Source organism: Paramisgurnus dabryanus, chromosome 12, assembly GCF_030506205.2.
Source record: "Paramisgurnus dabryanus chromosome 12, PD_genome_1.1, whole genome shotgun sequence".
Taxonomy (NCBI): Eukaryota; Metazoa; Chordata; class Actinopteri; order Cypriniformes; family Cobitidae; genus Paramisgurnus; species Paramisgurnus dabryanus.
The window spans coordinates 2,874,240-2,892,671 of record NC_133348.1 but is presented as its reverse complement, the minus strand read 5'-3'; the positions used below and the strand labels follow the sequence as shown (position 1 = coordinate 2,892,671).

Below are 18,432 nucleotides of genomic sequence, written 5' to 3'. Positions count from 1 at the left end.
TTGAGCAGATGCACTTTGATTGATTGATTCTGTGTTATGGACTTATTAGATCCTAATAAGAGGGGTGGAGTTTATAAAATGGCATTATTCATCATTATCACTTTTTGTTATCATTAATTAAAATTTTCATGTACAATTAACTCAATTGTTGTTTGTTGACTCTACTAAGGTTTGTTAAGTTTACTTAAACTTCATTTGTAAAATGAACAAAATTGCGTGGGACTTGATGACATAATATTTTTAATTAAATCCAACAGTGTTTATACAATTATAAATAATTTTATATCAAGTGTAACCACTTCACTACATGAGTTATTTGAGTTTGACTCCTGTATTGTCCTGAAGATGATGTGCATGTGTCCGATAAAACTATAAGAGCATGTGCAAACTAAATTGAACATCATGAACATTTCTTTACTAAATATTTTTATAACACACAACTTTTAAGCTTTTGTTTTTATTCCTCTTCCAACAGTGGCTACAAAACAAATAGCATATACCATGGGCGAGGCTAGCCTCTTTTTAGGGGTGCTTCAGGGGTGCTTTGTTTGTTTGTCACATGTAGATTAATATGAAGGGGTAACGTTTTTAACCCTTAGTGCAGGAGTCACAAGTGTTTTGTTTTAGGCAAAAAAGTGCTAGCTCGCCACTAATTAGAAATAAAAAGGTTGGCAAAAAAATGCATCTCAAAACTCATCAGATTGATGCTTTAAAATATGTAATTTTAAAAAATGTTCTAAGGGGGAGCATGCTCCCAGACCCAAGAGGGGTAATTTTCTTCTCATCTTTTTCACCCCTGACCCGTTTTCATGCCTGAAAGGTCTCCAAAAAAATCTGGATTTTGGAGTTAGTTGAACCAATGTTAAAATGATAGTTATTTTACAATAGACATATTATTGGTTTCTGTAGGAAAAAAGAGTGGATGGTGGCAGCGGAGCTCATTGGGTGCTCAGCACCCCTAAAGCTCTAACCCTAGAATCGCCTCTGGCCTATACATTTTCTCACTATTAAACTTTATTTATAATGTTTCGAATAAAGATGCCTTACTCTGCATAGAAGGATCATAAATGTGTGTGCTTTGCTATACTGTACTTGCTCACTTTTTAAACTTTTCTATCCATACACTCAAAGGGGGTGTGCACACCAAAGCTTTTTATGTGGCTGAAAACGCCCGCCGGACGCCGAATGCCAGCGTTTTTTTAGCTGAGCGCTAACTCTCTTCAGCTGAGCGCTTTGGTTGCTGTGATACTTCGGCTTTGTTTATCAGTCGTTGTACAATGCGCCGGTTGGTTGCTGTAATATGTGAACTGAAATTGATGAGCTGAGCTTTTCACCCAAAGTTGAATATTTTTCAAATCGCTGCACTGAAGAAAAAAATAATAATTCAATTTACTCAATTTGACAATTTTTTTTTAAAAAAGTGGTTGCAATCAATTTATTTCAGCTACATTTAAACATTTTCTTTTTAAAAGCTTAAATAATTTGATTGCAACCACTTTCCTTAAAAAATGTAGTTAATTAAATGTATAATTTTTTTCAGTGTCCGCCCAGCGAGGAGCGTGGAAAAATCGCTGAGTGCCGGCTTTCAGCGTGGAAAAAAATGCTAGCTGCTGGCTTTTGGAAAAACGGGAGCTTCATTGGAAACAATTGAAAACATGCACCGGTCATGTGCGTAAAAGCTTTGGTGTGCACGCCCCCTAAGAAATTATGTGGGGTTTTTTTACACATTGTTTTGTGTTATCCTATTTAACACTTTATGTGTTATTTTAACATTAAGTGTCATTTCGTGTTAATTTTGTGTTCAAATAAAAAAAGGACAACACAAGATGTGTTAAAACAACACAAAGTGTGTTGTTCCAATAATAACACCGAGATAATAAAATGTGTTGTTCTAACACATTCGTTTTAAGAGTGTACAAAAAGTTACAAGCATTCTCACATGCACCTGAAATCAGGCCTTGAGATTGACCAGCCACGATGATGGATGATGTCATTTTGCCCACAGACACCTTATCATGTGGAAGAGTCAAGTTTAATCCGCCTTTAAAGTATTAAGGATTTTTTTTAGAGTGTCTCTGTGACCCCTAGGCCTCTATAGTGGTACTACGGGAATCTGCATTATCGGTTGATACAGTATCCATGGTTTTACTATAGTATAGTATGGTGAACATGTTTGTAGCAGATTGCTGTTTTATTGCTAAAATATCATGGCAAAAATTTAACAATGGAAAATGTGGTCACTATTGTTGTACTACCAATACCATATAACATGACATTTTCATAAAAGCGTTGTTCTAGTAAACTACTGAGTCACCGTATGTCATGTTTAAAGAATAGCACAGGGCCAAGGGCATGAAGTAAACACCACGTGCATGTGAGGATGGTGCGGCTTTCCAATAAATGACCAAAATCTGACTTTTTTTTTAAATATTTTTATTTGTATAGTTATATAAAAAATGTAACAGGTTGAATGTAAAAAAAAAATAGCTTAAACATGGTTTTAATATATTATAACAATGTCCAAAATCAATGAACAGGTGCATGCATTTTTCTCTTTTAAATAAAAACTTAAAAATATGTTTTGTATCAAAAACTGTTGAGTATAGAGTTTGAATAGCAAAGAGCGGTTCACATCTTAAACACTTTTCTCAGTGCTGGTTTCTGTCTCTTTCAGGTTGCGAGCGTCCACCATGTTCTTCAGTCTCTGAACCCATTTCTCATTAAGGTCAGTACAGATCTCTTTTCCAACATTTGTGACGAAACTGGATTTTCAAAAAGACAATGTTTCTCAGTTATTACCGAACATTCACAATTGATATTGATTTAAAATAACCCAACACAAGAGAAACTTACATGATTCCTCTTCCACGACATTCAAGATGAGTTATATGGTAAGCGGCAACTTGCTTTACTGGAATTCTCACATTGGAAAAAGAAAAGCAGCATTTATCAGGACCTTGGGCGGCTAAATGGGAAAAAAAACATAACCGTAAATACAGTTTATTCAGTTACTAACAGTATAAAAAATAATTTTGTTAGAAATGTAACCTTGCAAATATAGATTATTTAACATTTTACGCCATCACTTGTAAAAGTAAAATTAAGGTTATGAAAAAGCCGTACCTTCGCTGTTTGCCAGTGAGCAGAGGGCGAAGAGGACGAAACAGGCGATGAAGATGCAGTGAAGCCTCATGTTGGTCGTTGTTAGTCAGATTTTGTTGTGTTGTCAGCGGCGGGTCGTCTTGAGTTTGATCACTTCACCGAAGCGGTCCATTTTATAAGGTGTGCGTCCACAAGTGGGACGGTACTTTTTGCCACCACAAACCTTTAGGTTTGGTCCATAAGGAGAAAGTGACATCACAGGCCTGGGGAAAACCATGATGTGGTCTATGGTGGTTTTACGCTTGTACCCCTCCCCATTTCTGTGAACCTGTCTGAATTGCTGACAGAGGTAACCTGACAAATGCGTCTCGTTTAAATTTGTCATATTGGGCCTTTTCTGACTACATTCCAAGTAAAATGTCCTGTTTTTTTTTTAAGGACCCTCATAAGGACCCCACTTAAAAATCAAGCCAGTTTTGTTTATCATATCAGTCTTATAAGTCTGCATTTTACAGTTGCATGTTCTAAGGTACAATGCAACAAAAACCCCTTTCTGTAGATGCATGCTGTAAGATGAGTCTGGGGTTGGTGATGCAGGAAATCGTTTATTTGTGATGGCTGAAGGTGGAAAGTGGTTAGACTGAAAGTGTCTTGTGTGGTTAACAGATCTGCACACAGTGTCATCTGAAGTCAGTAAATATGAAAAGTTACATGAACAGATAATGATTTATTATTTGCTATCATCTGTGTGATCAGTTATACTGTATATTTCTTTACTTTAGTTTCTTAATGTATAAAGTTTTTGAATATTGTCTTCACACATTTAGAGCTAATGTGGTCTTTACACGTGTCTTTACATCACTTTCTTAACACCATCACTTGTATTGTCTATGGACATTATGTTTTTTAATGATAAGTAATAAAGATGTTTTCTATGAAGGGAATAAAAGAAGACAGGATTTTTATTTAAGTTGTGCTATAGTATACGCATTTAATGGTTTAATCCAGGCTTCATCAGCTTTTGTGGTTGATATGCTCCACATGTATACCGTGTGTGTGTGTATTTCCCATAACTGAGTGTGTTGTGCACGTGAGGTGAGTAAAAAAGCCCAGCAATGATAGTTACTGTGTGTTTCTTTGTGTGTAACACAACAGTGTATATGGAGGACAACTTTTTTGATATAGCCTAGTCAAAGCGTTTTTGTTTTACTTGTTGATTTTATTTTATTTTACTTGTTTTATCATTGTTTAAAAAAAAATTAATATTATAAATATGTAATAAATAAATATTCAAATTGAGGCTATTAATGGAACGTGCTTTTGCGGGCATCTCACAGACTCATGTTGGAGACCACTGATCAAAAGTACTGTATGTTCCTCAAACCACAATGTCACCACAAAAACAAACACTCATGTGATATAATCTGAAAATGACCTAGCAATGCAACCTAAACCACAGCACTGTATTAGCTGTTTTGGAAGAGTAATAAATGCCTAGATTTCTCTATTCATGTGTCTCTTCATGTGTTGACAGGAAATTGTCAAAGCAAAAAAATCAGCATCACTCAGTGCACTTTCTCCCACTAAAGGTTAGACATAAATGTGACTGTGTTTTTTTAATGTGAGCATGGCAATGAATCATTTAGCAAAGCTTAAGCTTTGGTTGGTAACCCAATTTGTAATAAATCTTGTTAATTTGTGTAATAAAAAAAAAACGAGATTGTTTCCAACCAATAATGCAGATTTACCACCGTTAAGCCACAGAGGTCCCCTTGTGAAAATTAGCATGGTTTTATTGTGGTAAAAGTGTAGTAACCATGTTTTTTGGTGTATTAATTGCTATCAGCAAAACTATGGTTTCATGTGTTGTCCTAGAATCCACCTATCTCTGTGTGTTTTTAGTGAAACAACACATTTTGTGTTACTTTTAACACAACGTGTGTTAAATTTTAACACAAAATCAACACAAAATGACACATAATGTGTTAAAATTACACATAATGTGTTAAAAGCTTAATCCGAGTGTTTACTACACTAATCATGGTTTAACTATGATTTTTGAAAACCATGGTTGTCAGAACCATGGTAATTTTGTGGTTACCATGGTTTTACTACAGTAACCATGTTTTTTTTTTTTTTTTTTACTGTAGTAAAACCACACGTTAGGGGTCGGAGAGCTATTTTTAAAGACCCATGGATTCTGAATTATAGTGTATATTTATGCGTCAACATGAGCACATAGTCCGCATGGCAAAAATTATGTCATGGTGGAGTGGGTGGTCGTGTGCTTTGTGTGCACAAGGCCTAATTTTTGTGGCTTTGCACATGAGCATTTTTGCAACACTTGGTGTGGATCTATATCCCACGCTCACAGTTTCGAGGCACCGCCAACTCTATGATCCGTCTATGCGGAACAAGATATTAAGTCTTTAAACAATAATTTAAGTGAACTTAAAATTAATAATTTATATAAGGTTTTAATAAACTTTTGGCTTGTTTTGTATTTACTGTTGGATGAGGAATGAAATCAAAAGCGTACGTTTTATAAAATTCTTAACCTCCTAAGACCCGAGCTTTGGTTTGTCTTTTATTTCAGATTTCTTCCAACTATTTTGGGGTTAGGAAGAACAAATCAATACTCTATATAATAAGCAAATATTTTTCTTTGAACATGAAGCAGTTTTAGTGTCCACGTTTGTGTTCAACAGGTTCCAGTTACACAGAATTATGGTGCATACAGCAAAAAATGTGATATCCACGTACTGTATGTGGACACATCAGGTCTGAGGAGGTTAAATAAAAATATTTAACAAATGAAATAGAGTATTAGAGATAATTGTTAAATTCGGCGTGGACATCCTTGTAAATTTAGCCTGTATATTATTATTTTGTTCTAATTTCACAAATATTCTTTATTATACATATATATATATTAAATGGGTTTACTATAATAAAAATATAGTAAACATATTTTAGTTAATAATTTAGTTAATAGCTAAAATATAATGGTTAAACTAAATCTTGTGAGACAGTGAAGAAGTTGCGGTTAATATGGTTTAACTACAAATACCATAGGAAAACCATGGTAAATTTTCCTAAGGTTTGAGTATTATTTCAGTAAACTACTTAGCACTACTTCGTGACCCGATTTCTGGAGTCGACCTTAGTCATTTTAAAGAATCGCACAGCAGCGTCATAAACACAGAGAGGAAAGTGTGCTGTCAGCGAGTATATAAACAATGCTTTAGTTATGGTCACCAATAGAATTCATGGTGGAGTTTTTCATAAAAAAGTTGATTAATTCCAATCAAAAACAGAAACTTATTATATATATATTATATTCAATCATTCATTACGCACAGACTGATATATTTCAAAGGTTTATTTCTTTTAATTTTGATGATTATAAATGACAACTAAGGAAAATCCCAAAATCAGTATATCAGAAAATTAGCATATTACTTAAGACCAATACAAAGAAAGGATTTTTAGATATTCTAGTTATACGACCAGCACCTGTACATGGGTCGTTGGTTTCTCAGACAGGGTTTAGATTAATACAGGATTAGGCAAGGCTCAGCATAAAGGCTGCCCGGTGGCCCGGGGCAACCGTGAGAGACGTTCGGGCAAGTAAAAAGTATTGTCACTTCCTGATTGGACCAGTGCTTCACCCTCAGTTACTAAAATATATTTTCATCAATGTATATAATTTATTATTTATATATAATTTTTCTTGGAAGCAGACACTGATATATTTTAAGGGGACATATCATGAAACTCATGTCAAGTGCTATAATTGGGTCCACAGTACTTCTAACAACCTAGAAAATGTAAAAAACAACAACCCTGTAACTTAGTTTTGGTAAACCATTCTTTGCAAGCATGTGAAAAAATAGGTAATGGAGATTTGGCTCCCCTTGTGATGTCAGAAGGGGATAATCCCACCCCTTTATTTGCACTATCCAACCATGGCACTGCCATTAAGTGCAGAGATCAGCTCATTTGCATTCCAAAAACGGCAAATTTTTGCTCACACCTGCACAAGTATCAATTTTAACATGTTAATAAATTATCTATATGATATTTTGAGCTATAATTTCACATATGTACTCTGGGGACACCAAAGATTTATTTGCAACTTAAAAAAGTCTTGTGAAAGGTCCCCTTTAAGTTATGTCAGTACAAACTATCTTTAGTTAAGGCAGAATGTATTTAGTCTATAGGCCTAAACTTAAGCTCTGTTCAGGAAACTGACCCATAAGGTTTTATAAAAGAAAGAAAACACCTTTTTTCCAAACAATCACAAAAATCGTACAAGTTTTTATATATTGTTTATTTGTATAGTAAAAAAATTGAACAGGTTAAATAAAATAAAAAATTCACAGCTTAAACAGGCTTTGAATACCAATTCATTTTCCTTTTTAAATAAAAGCTCAAAAATCTGTTCCAAAAACACTTAGTTTGAAAACAAACAGCCATTCACATCTTAAACACTTCCGTCAAAGCTGTCATCTGATATCTCTTTCAGGTTGCGAGCGTCCACCAAGTTCACCAGTCTCTGAACCCATCTCTCGTTCGGGTTGGTACAGATCTCATTTCCAGCGTTTGTGACAAAACTGGATTTTCAAAAATACGATGTCACTTAATTTCACATCACAGATTCAGAATTGCTATTGATTTGAATTAACACACAAGAAGATAAACTTACACGATTCCACTCCTGTGGCATTCAAGATGAGTTGTATGGTAACTGACAACCTGCTTCAGTGGGATTCTCACATTGGAATAAGAAAAGCAGCATTTATCAGGACCTTGGATGACTGCAAGAAAAAGAAAGAAAAACAATATAACAGTATATTCATTAACTTAAAAAATTTAACTTTGTCAATAATGCTTGTTTTAAAGTTTAGGCCGTCATTCGTAAAAGAAGAATCAAGGTTAGGAGAAAGCCGTACATTCGCTGTTTGCAAGTGAGCAGAGGGCGACGAGGACGAGACAGGCGATGAAGATGCACTGAAGTCTCATGTTGGAGTCTCTGGTTGTTGTTGTTCAATAGATTTAGTTGTGTTGTCAGTGGCAGGTCGTCTTGAGTTTGATCATCTTACCGATGCCCCCCGCTTTATAAGGTGTGCGTCCACAAGTTTGCACGGTACTTTTTTCACTACACAAACCCCTAGGTTCGGTCCAAGTGACATCACAAGCCTGGGGAAAACCATGATGTGGTCTATAGAGGTTTTTACGTCCTGTACCCCTCCCCATTTCTGTGAACCTGTCTGAATTGCTGACAATGGTAACCTTAAAAAAGGACCTGATTTGAGATTGTACTATTAAACGTTTGGCTCTTTTACAGGCACAGTCCAAGTAAAATATCTTAAGGGATTTGTGAAGGACCCCACTCACAAATCAAGCCAGTTTTAAACATCTTAAATTCGTCTTACGTCTGCATTTTGAGGTTACAAATTCTGCCCCATGTTGTTAAGTGCAATGCATTGCAAGAAAAGTCCCTTTCTGCAGATGCATGGTCTAAAATGAGTCTGGGGCTCGTGATGCAGGAAATGTTCACTCTACTGATGGGTGAAGGTGGAAAGTGGTTAGACTGAAAATGTTGAGTGTGGTTAACAGATCTGCACACAGTGTCATCTGAGCTCGGTTAATATCAACAGTTACTCATTGAGTTTATATTACACAAACAGATAATGCTTTATCATGGTTTACTATCATATGTAATCAGTTTAAGATTGAAACCGCATGCTTGAATAACACTGTATATGTTTACATAAGTTTCTTTTTTTCTTACAGTCTGAAATGTATTTTTTTACCAGAATTTGAGCAATTCTGGTTTTTACACATGGGTCATTAGTCATCTTTACCTTTTAAATGTTCCCACATTACATCACTTAACCCCATCATGACATTGTATCTAAAACCATGTTTTTTCCATGAAAGAATAAAAGACAGCTGGATTTCCATTTTTTGCACTGCGTCTTGTGCATCTTTAACAATTATTTCTTGGCTAAAATGGATATTCAATTTGAGTATGTTTAGAAAACCACAACGTCACGTCACCCCAAAAACAAATATTCATGTTATGATCAATATGACCTGAAATGTCAGCTTTATATTCATGGTTACATTTATGTATATTATATTTGGTTATTTTTTGGGTAGCTCAGTGCCAGAAAAAGTCTTTTATTACAGGTTCTTGTATTAAAGTATTTCATGCCATTTGATCTTATAAATGATAACTCATATGTATTATTTCTTTGTTCGGAAAGAGAGAATGTACCAAGAACATGATTTTAAAGTTAAGTGGTTCAATTTAAATATCATGGACTAAAGATCTTTTTAAAGATACGGTTACAGCATTTCTATAACATTATACATTTTTAACTACACTGCTACACTGTAAAAAAAATCCGTAGAAATGACAATGTTATTGCAGCTGGGTTGCCGGTAATTTACCGTAGATTTACAATTATGTTATTTACTGGCAAGAGTTTGTTCAAAGTTAAATAAATTTTAAATATTAACAAGTCTTTATCTTTACAGAATAAAACTATACAATAACAGCCTCATGCAAAGCATTCTGGGAACCAGAAATCATCATCAACCTTTTTCTATTTTTTGCTTCAGATTTTGTTTCCCAGAATGTTTTGCTTGATGCTGTTTTTTTAGTTTTACTCTGTAAAGACAAAGACTTGTAAATGTTTAATTTTCATTTAACTTTGAACAAAATGTTGCCAGTAAAAAACATAAATTTAAATCTACGGTAAGTTACCGGCAACCCAGCTGCAATTTCTACGGATTTTTTTTACAGTGTACTTATAATAAATATTGCTCAGTGTCATTTGATGTTTTTGTCTCTCTTTCTAAATTAAGTTAAGATTTTAGTAATCTTTGGTGCAAAGGTAGATGTGGGTTTTTGCAAAAGTGAGATATGGAACCACAGTGCTCTAAATAGAACCACAGGGGGTGGAAAGGTCTGAGAACTGACTCTGAATTTTCCCCTTTCAACCTCACAGTTACCTGGTAGTCAAATGATATTTAATTCCCATCTCCGTAGCAGTGTTTCTCAAACTTTTTCTGACATTCCCCACTTTGGAGGGGAAGGGTTTTGAGCCCCACCTGTCCCAAATCACCCCAACAAAATGATAATCAACTAGGCTTTAAGTTTAACTGTTTAAATTTAATCATATTTTATGAGACCACTTTCAATGGAGAAAATAAACGTGCAACTGTATTATCACTTTGAATGAAATAACTGTGTTTGCATTTTGTCTCTGACTAAAGTCATCATACTTTCTTATCAGCAGTTTTTCATTAGGCCATGGTTCCACAGTTTTAAAGTTAGGCTTATATTTAAATGTCATTTTTACCTTTAAAAAAATGAATTTATAGAGATGAGCACAAAAATGCCTAAATAATGTTCCCATTCCCCACCAGTGGGGGCCGCCCCACACTTTGAGAAACACTGGTTTATACCTAAAGGATTATTAGAAACACCATACTAATACTGTGTTTGACCCCCATTCACCTTCAGAACTGCCTTAATTCATTCTACATGGCATTGATTCAACAAGGTGCTGAAAGCATTCTTTAGAAATGTTGGCTCATATTGATAGGATAGCATCTTGCAGTTGATCGAGATTTGTGATAGACATCCAGGGCAGGAAGGTCCCGTTCCACCACATCCCAAAGATGCTCTATTGGGTTGAGATCTGGTGACTGTGGGGGCCATTTTAGTACAGTGAACTCATTGTCATGTTCAAGAAACCAATTTGAAATGATTCGAGCTTTGTGACATGGTGCATTATCCTGCTGGAAGTAGCCATCAGAGGATGGGTACATGGTGGTCATAAAGGGATGGACATGGTCAGAAACAATGGTCAGGTAGGCCGTGGCATTTAAACAATGCCCAATTGGCACTAAGGTGCCTAAAGTGTGCCAAGAAAACATACCCCACACCATTACACCACCACCACCAGCCTGCACAGTGGTAACAAGGCATGATGGATCCATGTTTTCATTCTGTTTACGCCAAATTCTGACTCTACCATCTGAATATCTCAACAGAAATCGAGACTCATCAGACCAGGCAAAATTTTTCCAATCTTCAACTGTTCAATTTTGGTGAGCTTGTGCAAATTGTAGCCTCTTTTTCCTATTTGTAGTGGAGTTGAGTGATACCCGGTGGGGTCGTCTGCTGTTATAGCCCATCCGCCTTAAGGTTGTGCGTGTTGTGGCTTCACAAATGCTTTGCTGCATACCTCGGTTGTAACGAGTGGTTATTTCAGTCAAAGTTGCTCTTCTGTCAGCTTGAATCAGTCGGGCCATTCTCCTCTGACCTCTAGCATCAACAAGGCATTTTTGCCCACAGGACTGCCGGATACTGTAAGTTTTTCCCTTTTCACACCATTCTTTGTAAACCCTAGAAATGGTTGGGCATAAAAAATCCCAGTAACTGAGCAGATTGTGAAATACTCAGACCGGCCTGTCTGAGCAAAAAAACATGCCAGGCTCAACATTGCTTAAATCACCTTTCTTTCCCATTCTGACATTCAGTTTGGAGTTCAGGAGATTGTCTTGACCAGGACCACACCCCTAAATGCATTGAGGCAACTGCCATGTGATTGGTTGATTAGATAATTGCATTAATGAGAAATTGAACAGGTGTTCCTAATAATCCTTTAGGTGAGTGTAGATATACAGTATATAAGATAATTGTTATTCTTTTGTACAACTATATATGTATTTAAGGCTATATCTAGTTAATCACACAGATCTTAAATAAGAAACATTCTCACCTGGTTTTATAAACAATGTATTGTAATATTCCTGGTCCAAATGCATAATATATATGATCAACAATACACTGTAAAAAATGCAGCATTTTTGTCAAATCAACAAATTTTTAAACGCTTAAGCAATTAAGTTAAACAGCTTCAACTAGTTTTTATGGGTTTCCCGGACAGGGATTAGCTTAAAGGAACATGCCCACATTTTGGGAATTTAGCTTATTCACCGTATCCCCCAGAGTTAGATAAGTCCATACATACCTCTCTCATCTCCGTGCGTGCTGTAACTCTGTCTGACGCAGCCCCCGCTAGCTTAGCTTAGCACAAAGACTGGAAATGCATGGCTCCAGCTAGCATACTGCTCCCAATAAGTGACAAAATAACGCGATCATTTTCCTATTTATGTGTTGTGATTTGTATAGTCAAACCGTGTACAAATAACAAGGTGATATGAGACACAGCGATCTTTTAACAGTATACATACTGGGAACTATATTCTCTGAAGACGAAGCACTGCCGCATGGGCGGAGTGATTTGCACAACTCTTTCCGAACTCTCTGCTCCTCACCAGGGGCTTCTCGTGTGCTGCGAGCAGATCACTCCGCCCATGCGGCAGTGCTTCGTCTTCAGAGAATATAGTTCTCAGTATGTATACTGTTAAAAGATCGCTGTGTCTCATATCACCTTGTTATTTGTACACGGTTTGACTATCCAAATCACAACACATAAATAGGAAAATTGATCGCGTTATTTTGTCACTTATTGGGAGCAGTATACTAGCTGGAGCCATGCATTTCCAGTCTTTGTGCTAAGCTAAGCTAGCGGGGGCTGCGTCAGACAGAGTTACAGCACGCACGGAGATGAGAGAGGTATGTATGGACTTATCTAACTCTGGGGGATACGGTGAATAAGCTAAATTCCCAAAATGTGGGCGTGTTCCTTTAAGCCAGGACTAGGCCTTAGTTTAATTAGGAAATATAACTAGTTTCAACAAACATGTCTTACTAAAAACATTACTGGTGTGCATTTTGAGGCTAAACAAATGGCACTGATGTATTTTAAGATATGCGAGTACAATTTGTGTTCAATTTGGACAGTTCTAAAATTTATTTTAGTCTAGGACTAGTCTAATCCTTGTCTGGGAAACCACCCCTATAAGTAATGTCAACTATTCACAGGTTAAAATTAGAAAATAACTTGTTTGACCAATTGACCAAGTTGTTATAACTTCATGCCACATTTTTTTTTTACAGTGAATAGGGGAATAATTAAAATGCTTTAAAATGTGTTCCAACAGCTGTAAGCCTGCATTTTACAGTGGTTTTTTTAATAAACATTTGCTGATGTGTAGTGTGTCAGCAAAAACTCTGATTTTATATTTTTGTTCAAAAACTATTCAGTACTTTATAAAATTTTACATTTATGCATTTGGCAAGCGATTTTATCCAAAGTGACTTAGAGTATTCAAGCTATACATTTTAGCAGTATGTGTTCCTTGGGATCAAACCCATAACCTTTGTTGCTAACACAATGCTCTATCAATTGAGCAACATAATTTAAACAATAAACTAAAAACCATGACATTTGATACTCACAAATAAGAATATCAGGATAAACAACTAGATATCAGGATATCTTACAGCAAAAATGAACGGCATCAAATGGGATAAATCATGGAAGCATTTACAGAAAAGAGCCACTAGGAAGCGCTGTTGCATGTGAAGTAATTTAGACTCCTTAAATTTTATTGCTCTTCACAAAAAGTTCACAGAAAGTACTCTGTAAAAATTGATGTTGCACTTAAATTTAAAGTATAATTGATTTGGATTTACAAATCATTTAAAAAAAATTTTTTTATCTTGACTAGCTTATTCAATTTTATTTTATGCTACAACAACTCATCACTAGTCAAGATTAAAAAATAGTAATTTTGTCAAAGTTAATTATACTTACAAACTTGAGAGTAAAAAGATTTTTTTACAGTGTATAGATTTTAATTGGACATAAGTGTATTATAAATTTCCAAAATCATGTCACGAACATGTGTAGTCTGTCCCGGACAGAGATTAGGTTAAACCAGGACTACCTTAGTTTAATTAGGTAATATAAATAGTTTTAACAAACATGCCTTACTAAAAACATATTTGTGTGCATTTTGAGGCAAAACAAAGGGGACTGATGTATTTTAAGATATTTCAGTGCAAGTTGTTTTCAGTTTGGACAGCTCTTACATTTATTTTGGTCCAGGAATAGTCTAATCCCTATCCAGGAAACTTTCAAATGTATGAAATAATTACTGTGATTTTATTAAAATTACTACACTGGAATTCTCAGTATCAACCATACCATTTCATCTAGTGAAATACATCCTGTCCCCCTTCACGCCCATGGGCAATTTTTCTTTACACAGGATACAAGAGACTGATAAAAATAGGAAAACAGGAATATGTACCTTTTTAAAGAGTACTGTCTGTATTTTTGACTTTCCTCAATCCTTTCTTATCTGTTTACGTAGGTAGGATACATAGGATACATCGTGGTCCCCTTGGAATGTCATTTATTTCATTCATTGCATGTTGTTCGTCACTGTTATCAATTGAGAAACAAACCATTTCATCCATCATCAAGATTAAAACAACAATGATATTTTATGACACACTTACACGACAATAACTTCATACAACTCCCAAATTTCTTAATATAAAATAATAAGATCTCCTTCAGTATGTCATAATACAGACAGTACATGACTGTGTACTACTGTATATACAATATGACACGTTTGATGATTAAAGCCAATGATGTGGTTGTGGTTTGATTATCTGTTTGAAAGATCTATTTTCAAACACCAATACATTTCCTAAAGGTTACCCTGCAAAAAAGCCACAACAGAAACTCCATTCTGCCCACAACATCAGGTCATGGGAAATTTTTTAACAAAGACGACTGTTCGAGATGAACACTGTGGCCTGGGATGAATTCAAGTGCACAGAAGACTGGAAAACAACTCCATAAGAGGTATTTTGTTGGCATGTACCAGTGTTGGCTAAGTCGGTCTCACTATTTGCCAACTATGAACTGAATTTAGGAATGTTTCACACTGGCATAGTCAGAAAAAAGGTCCTCAGTCATCACTGGGACCGTAGCATTTAAAAAAGTCAGGTACCATTTACTGTAGGTAGCGATACTGTATGTAGGCCCATACATTTGGTGCCAATATTTACTGAGGTGCTAATATAAACTATTTAAAAGGGTACTTGAATAAATAGCACAGTATATATTTTTTTTAATTCCTTTTATTTTCAAATATTTACAAAAGGACAGTTGAGGCTGGAGGAATATCTTAAAACATGTCCAAACACACATCAGCCTCTCTTGATAGGAGCAGAGGCTTTGACCCATAAACACAGCTGGGAGTTCTTACTGCTGAGCAGAAGTTAGTTTGGGAAAATTTCTCATGAGATGAGACTTTGAAAATGTAAACAAGCCCTGACAAGAGCATAAGAAGATTGTCGGAAACATCCCAGAAATGGTGCTTTTAAACTTATTTTGGAAATGATGATCATCAATGCACTTCTAATTGTGAATGGATAAGCACAAGAAGTTTGGATCTGAGGATCTGAATGTATTTTAAAGTTTTACTGAGCTATTGGCTTTGGGAGGTATATACTGTTACATTTACATACATACTGTTACATTTAATAATACTGTTGCAATTGGCAGATGCTTCTATAAAAAGTGTCTTGCATTACAAACATTTTGTTTGTTTTGTTACGGTCACCCTTGAGATTTGAAACAGTAATGGATCATAATTCTTTCCATCTCTCTCTTATGTATCAGTTTACTCCCTCTTGTCCAAAAAAAAAAACAAAAAACATATTTTCAATATTTTTCTTGATTTAACCCTTGTGTGCGTATCACTTCATTAGTTTACTCAAGTATGTAAAATATCCCAGTGAAAAAAAATCACTTGATGAACTTTGCCCATGCACACGGGACTTTTGTGATCCTCTCCGTTCCATCCTCCGCATGTAACCTCTACTCAAAGGTCAATCTTTGCTGCAAGCGCACCTATAAAACCTTACGTCTAGTTAACATTCTTTACTGACATTTCTTAGAAAAGTGCTTTAAAGGTGACTCAAGTGTGCTTTGACAGGTTGTAGATAGTACAGAAAGACATCTAGTTTAAACAAATACTCTGAAGCATGGCAGTCATGAAGCAGGCTATGCCAGGCACAGCTTTAAACTGAGTAAAAGTAGGATTAACATCAGCGTTAGATTTGAGCACCAAAAACTATTAAAACATAGCATTAAAAAAAAACCATCTTATTGAATTTAGTATGCTACTATGTTCTTAGAAGTTTTGCCTGCCGGAATAATTCCCCGTACAACCAAGTCATCATTTGCGATAATAATAACCACAACAGGAAGTTTGCAGAGATGCATCGAAACAGACTTGAGCTCAGTAATGTGAGGGTGGTGATAAATCTGAATGGGCTATTGTATCTAGGCATGAGTGGGCCGGGTTGTAAATTTGGCCATGAGAGATGAAACACTGACCTTGGGCGTCCTTCAACCATCCTAAGGAGAGAGGTTCAATATTTGGCCACGGCCAGAAAAGTCTCACCAGGGCTGCCCACAGGGACGTTGCTCCTATCCCATTCACAGATTTCCACTGCATCCTGTTTTTCCTCCCAAACACATAGATAAGAGAGTAATATATGCAATCATACAGATGTCACAATGTCAAACTGCATGTATAAATAAAACTATATATATATAGATTTAAACTATTTGGGTTTGCTTGAAGCAGTGTGCTGTGAAATGATAACTGTATGTCCACAAAAACATCTTAAACACAGCCCTGATAAAAAGTGATTCCTTTTTAAAATTGAGGTTAAATTGAAAAAATAAAATAAAAAATAAGACCCTTTTGGCAGATCTATTAGGCCTATGTTTATTTGGTAACACTTTACAATAAAGTTCATTAGTTAACATTAGTTAATGGATTACCTAACATGAACAAACCATGAGCAATACATTTGTTACAGTATTTATTAATCTTTGTTAATGTTAGTTAATAGAAATAAAGCTTATAATTGGTTGTTTATGTTAGTTCACAGTGCATTAACCAACGTTTACAATTTTTTAATAAAGTAGGGCCTATTAGTAATTGTTGAAATTAACATCCACAAAGATTAATAAATTCATTATAAGTGCAGTTCATTATTAGGTCATGTTAGCTAATGTAGTTCTAATGTAGTTAACTAATGTTAACTAATTACAGTTTTTTTTTTTTTTTTTTTTGCATTTACTGGAGGCAATAATACTGAATCAATTTCTTTTTTAATTTGTTGAAACGATTCCAAATCTAAATCCATTCAAATTAAACATTAAGTTTTATATTACTGTAAGTAAGTAGATTTGTAAACCTATTGGGGCGGTTTCCCAGACAGGGATTAGACTAGTCCTAGACTAAAATAAATTTAAAAGCTGTCCAAACTGAAAACAACTTGCACTGACATATCTTAAAATACATCAGTGCCATTTATGTTGCCTTAAAATCCACACCAGTAATGTTTTTAGTAAGGCATGTTTGTTAAAACTAGTTATATTTCCTAATTAAACTATAAGGCCTATGTAGTTTAAGCTAATCCCTGTCCGGGAAACCACCCCATTATGGTTTTAAACAGTATGGGGTGGTTTCGCGGACAGGGATCATCTTAAACCAGGACTAGGCCTTAGTTTAATTAGGAAATTTAACTTGATTAAAAATTCATGCCTTACTAAAAACATTACTTGTGTGCTTTTTGAGGCAAAACAAAGGGCACTGATGTATTTTAAGATATGTCAGTGCAAGTTGTTTTCAGTTTGGACAGCTCTTACATTTATTTTAGTCTAGGACTAGTCTAATCCCTGTCCGCGAAACCGCCCCTAAAAGTTTCATGTCATTTTCTCTCAATATTGTTCTCTCAAAAAGTACCTGCTGCTATACAATTTGAACGAAAAAAGCAGGAGATGATATGTATGATTATTTTATATATTTTAGTTGGGTGTTGAGGGTGTGTGCAGAAGCAAATTGTCATGACCTTTTTACATATTGTAATATTTTATTGTTATTGTATGTTATTATGTCTTATGAATTGTTTTTAAGGATGGATTGCTAAATGTCCGGTCTGCGCAACAAATTTACCTTCGGGTACCAATAAAGATACCTTGACCTTGATATTCCTTAATCTCCACTTTGTTCTCAATATTCCTTAATGCTCCTGATTATGCTCCGTAATCTCTTTAATTTTCTTCAAATCTTTCTGTTTGAAAATGAAAATATAGGTTTTTATTTTTCATTAGGTCTATCCTGAGCTGGAAGTCACGTCTCAAGGCTGTAATTTGTTCATTTTCCCATGACACTGGTATTAGAAAGGGTGCATCTTTTTCAATCCCACGTCATTAAAGCTTTAGGTGCGTTACTTATTGTCATGCATTAGGGGGCGACAAATACAAACAGCAACAACCTAATAATGACTTAGTTCAT

At 35.2% G+C, this 18,432-nt stretch overlaps 2 protein-coding genes across 2 annotated transcripts; both read right to left on the bottom strand.

The window, feature by feature from the left end:
• Window positions 1–2,451: 2,451 nt before the first annotated feature.
• LOC135737852 (C-C motif chemokine 13-like) lies at window positions 2,452–3,283 on the bottom strand. Its single transcript, XM_065255731.2, has 3 exons — window positions 3,124–3,283; window positions 2,854–2,965; window positions 2,452–2,762 (listed from the first exon to the last, which is right to left on the bottom strand). Exons 1-3 carry the CDS (start codon window positions 3,191–3,193, stop codon window positions 2,636–2,638), a joined length of 309 nt encoding a protein of 102 aa, XP_065111803.1. The 5' UTR covers window positions 3,194–3,283; the 3' UTR covers window positions 2,452–2,635.
• Window positions 3,284–7,452: 4,169 nt separating this feature from the next.
• On the bottom strand, window positions 7,453–8,371 carry LOC135737851 (C-C motif chemokine 14-like). The gene is made up of 3 exons (XM_065255730.2): window positions 8,058–8,371; window positions 7,811–7,922; window positions 7,453–7,718 (listed from the first exon to the last, which is right to left on the bottom strand). The coding sequence occupies exons 1-3, from the start codon at window positions 8,125–8,127 to the stop codon at window positions 7,589–7,591; spliced, it is 312 nt and encodes a 103-aa protein (XP_065111802.2). The 5' UTR covers window positions 8,128–8,371; the 3' UTR covers window positions 7,453–7,588.
• Between the last annotated feature and the right edge of the window lie 10,061 nt (window positions 8,372–18,432).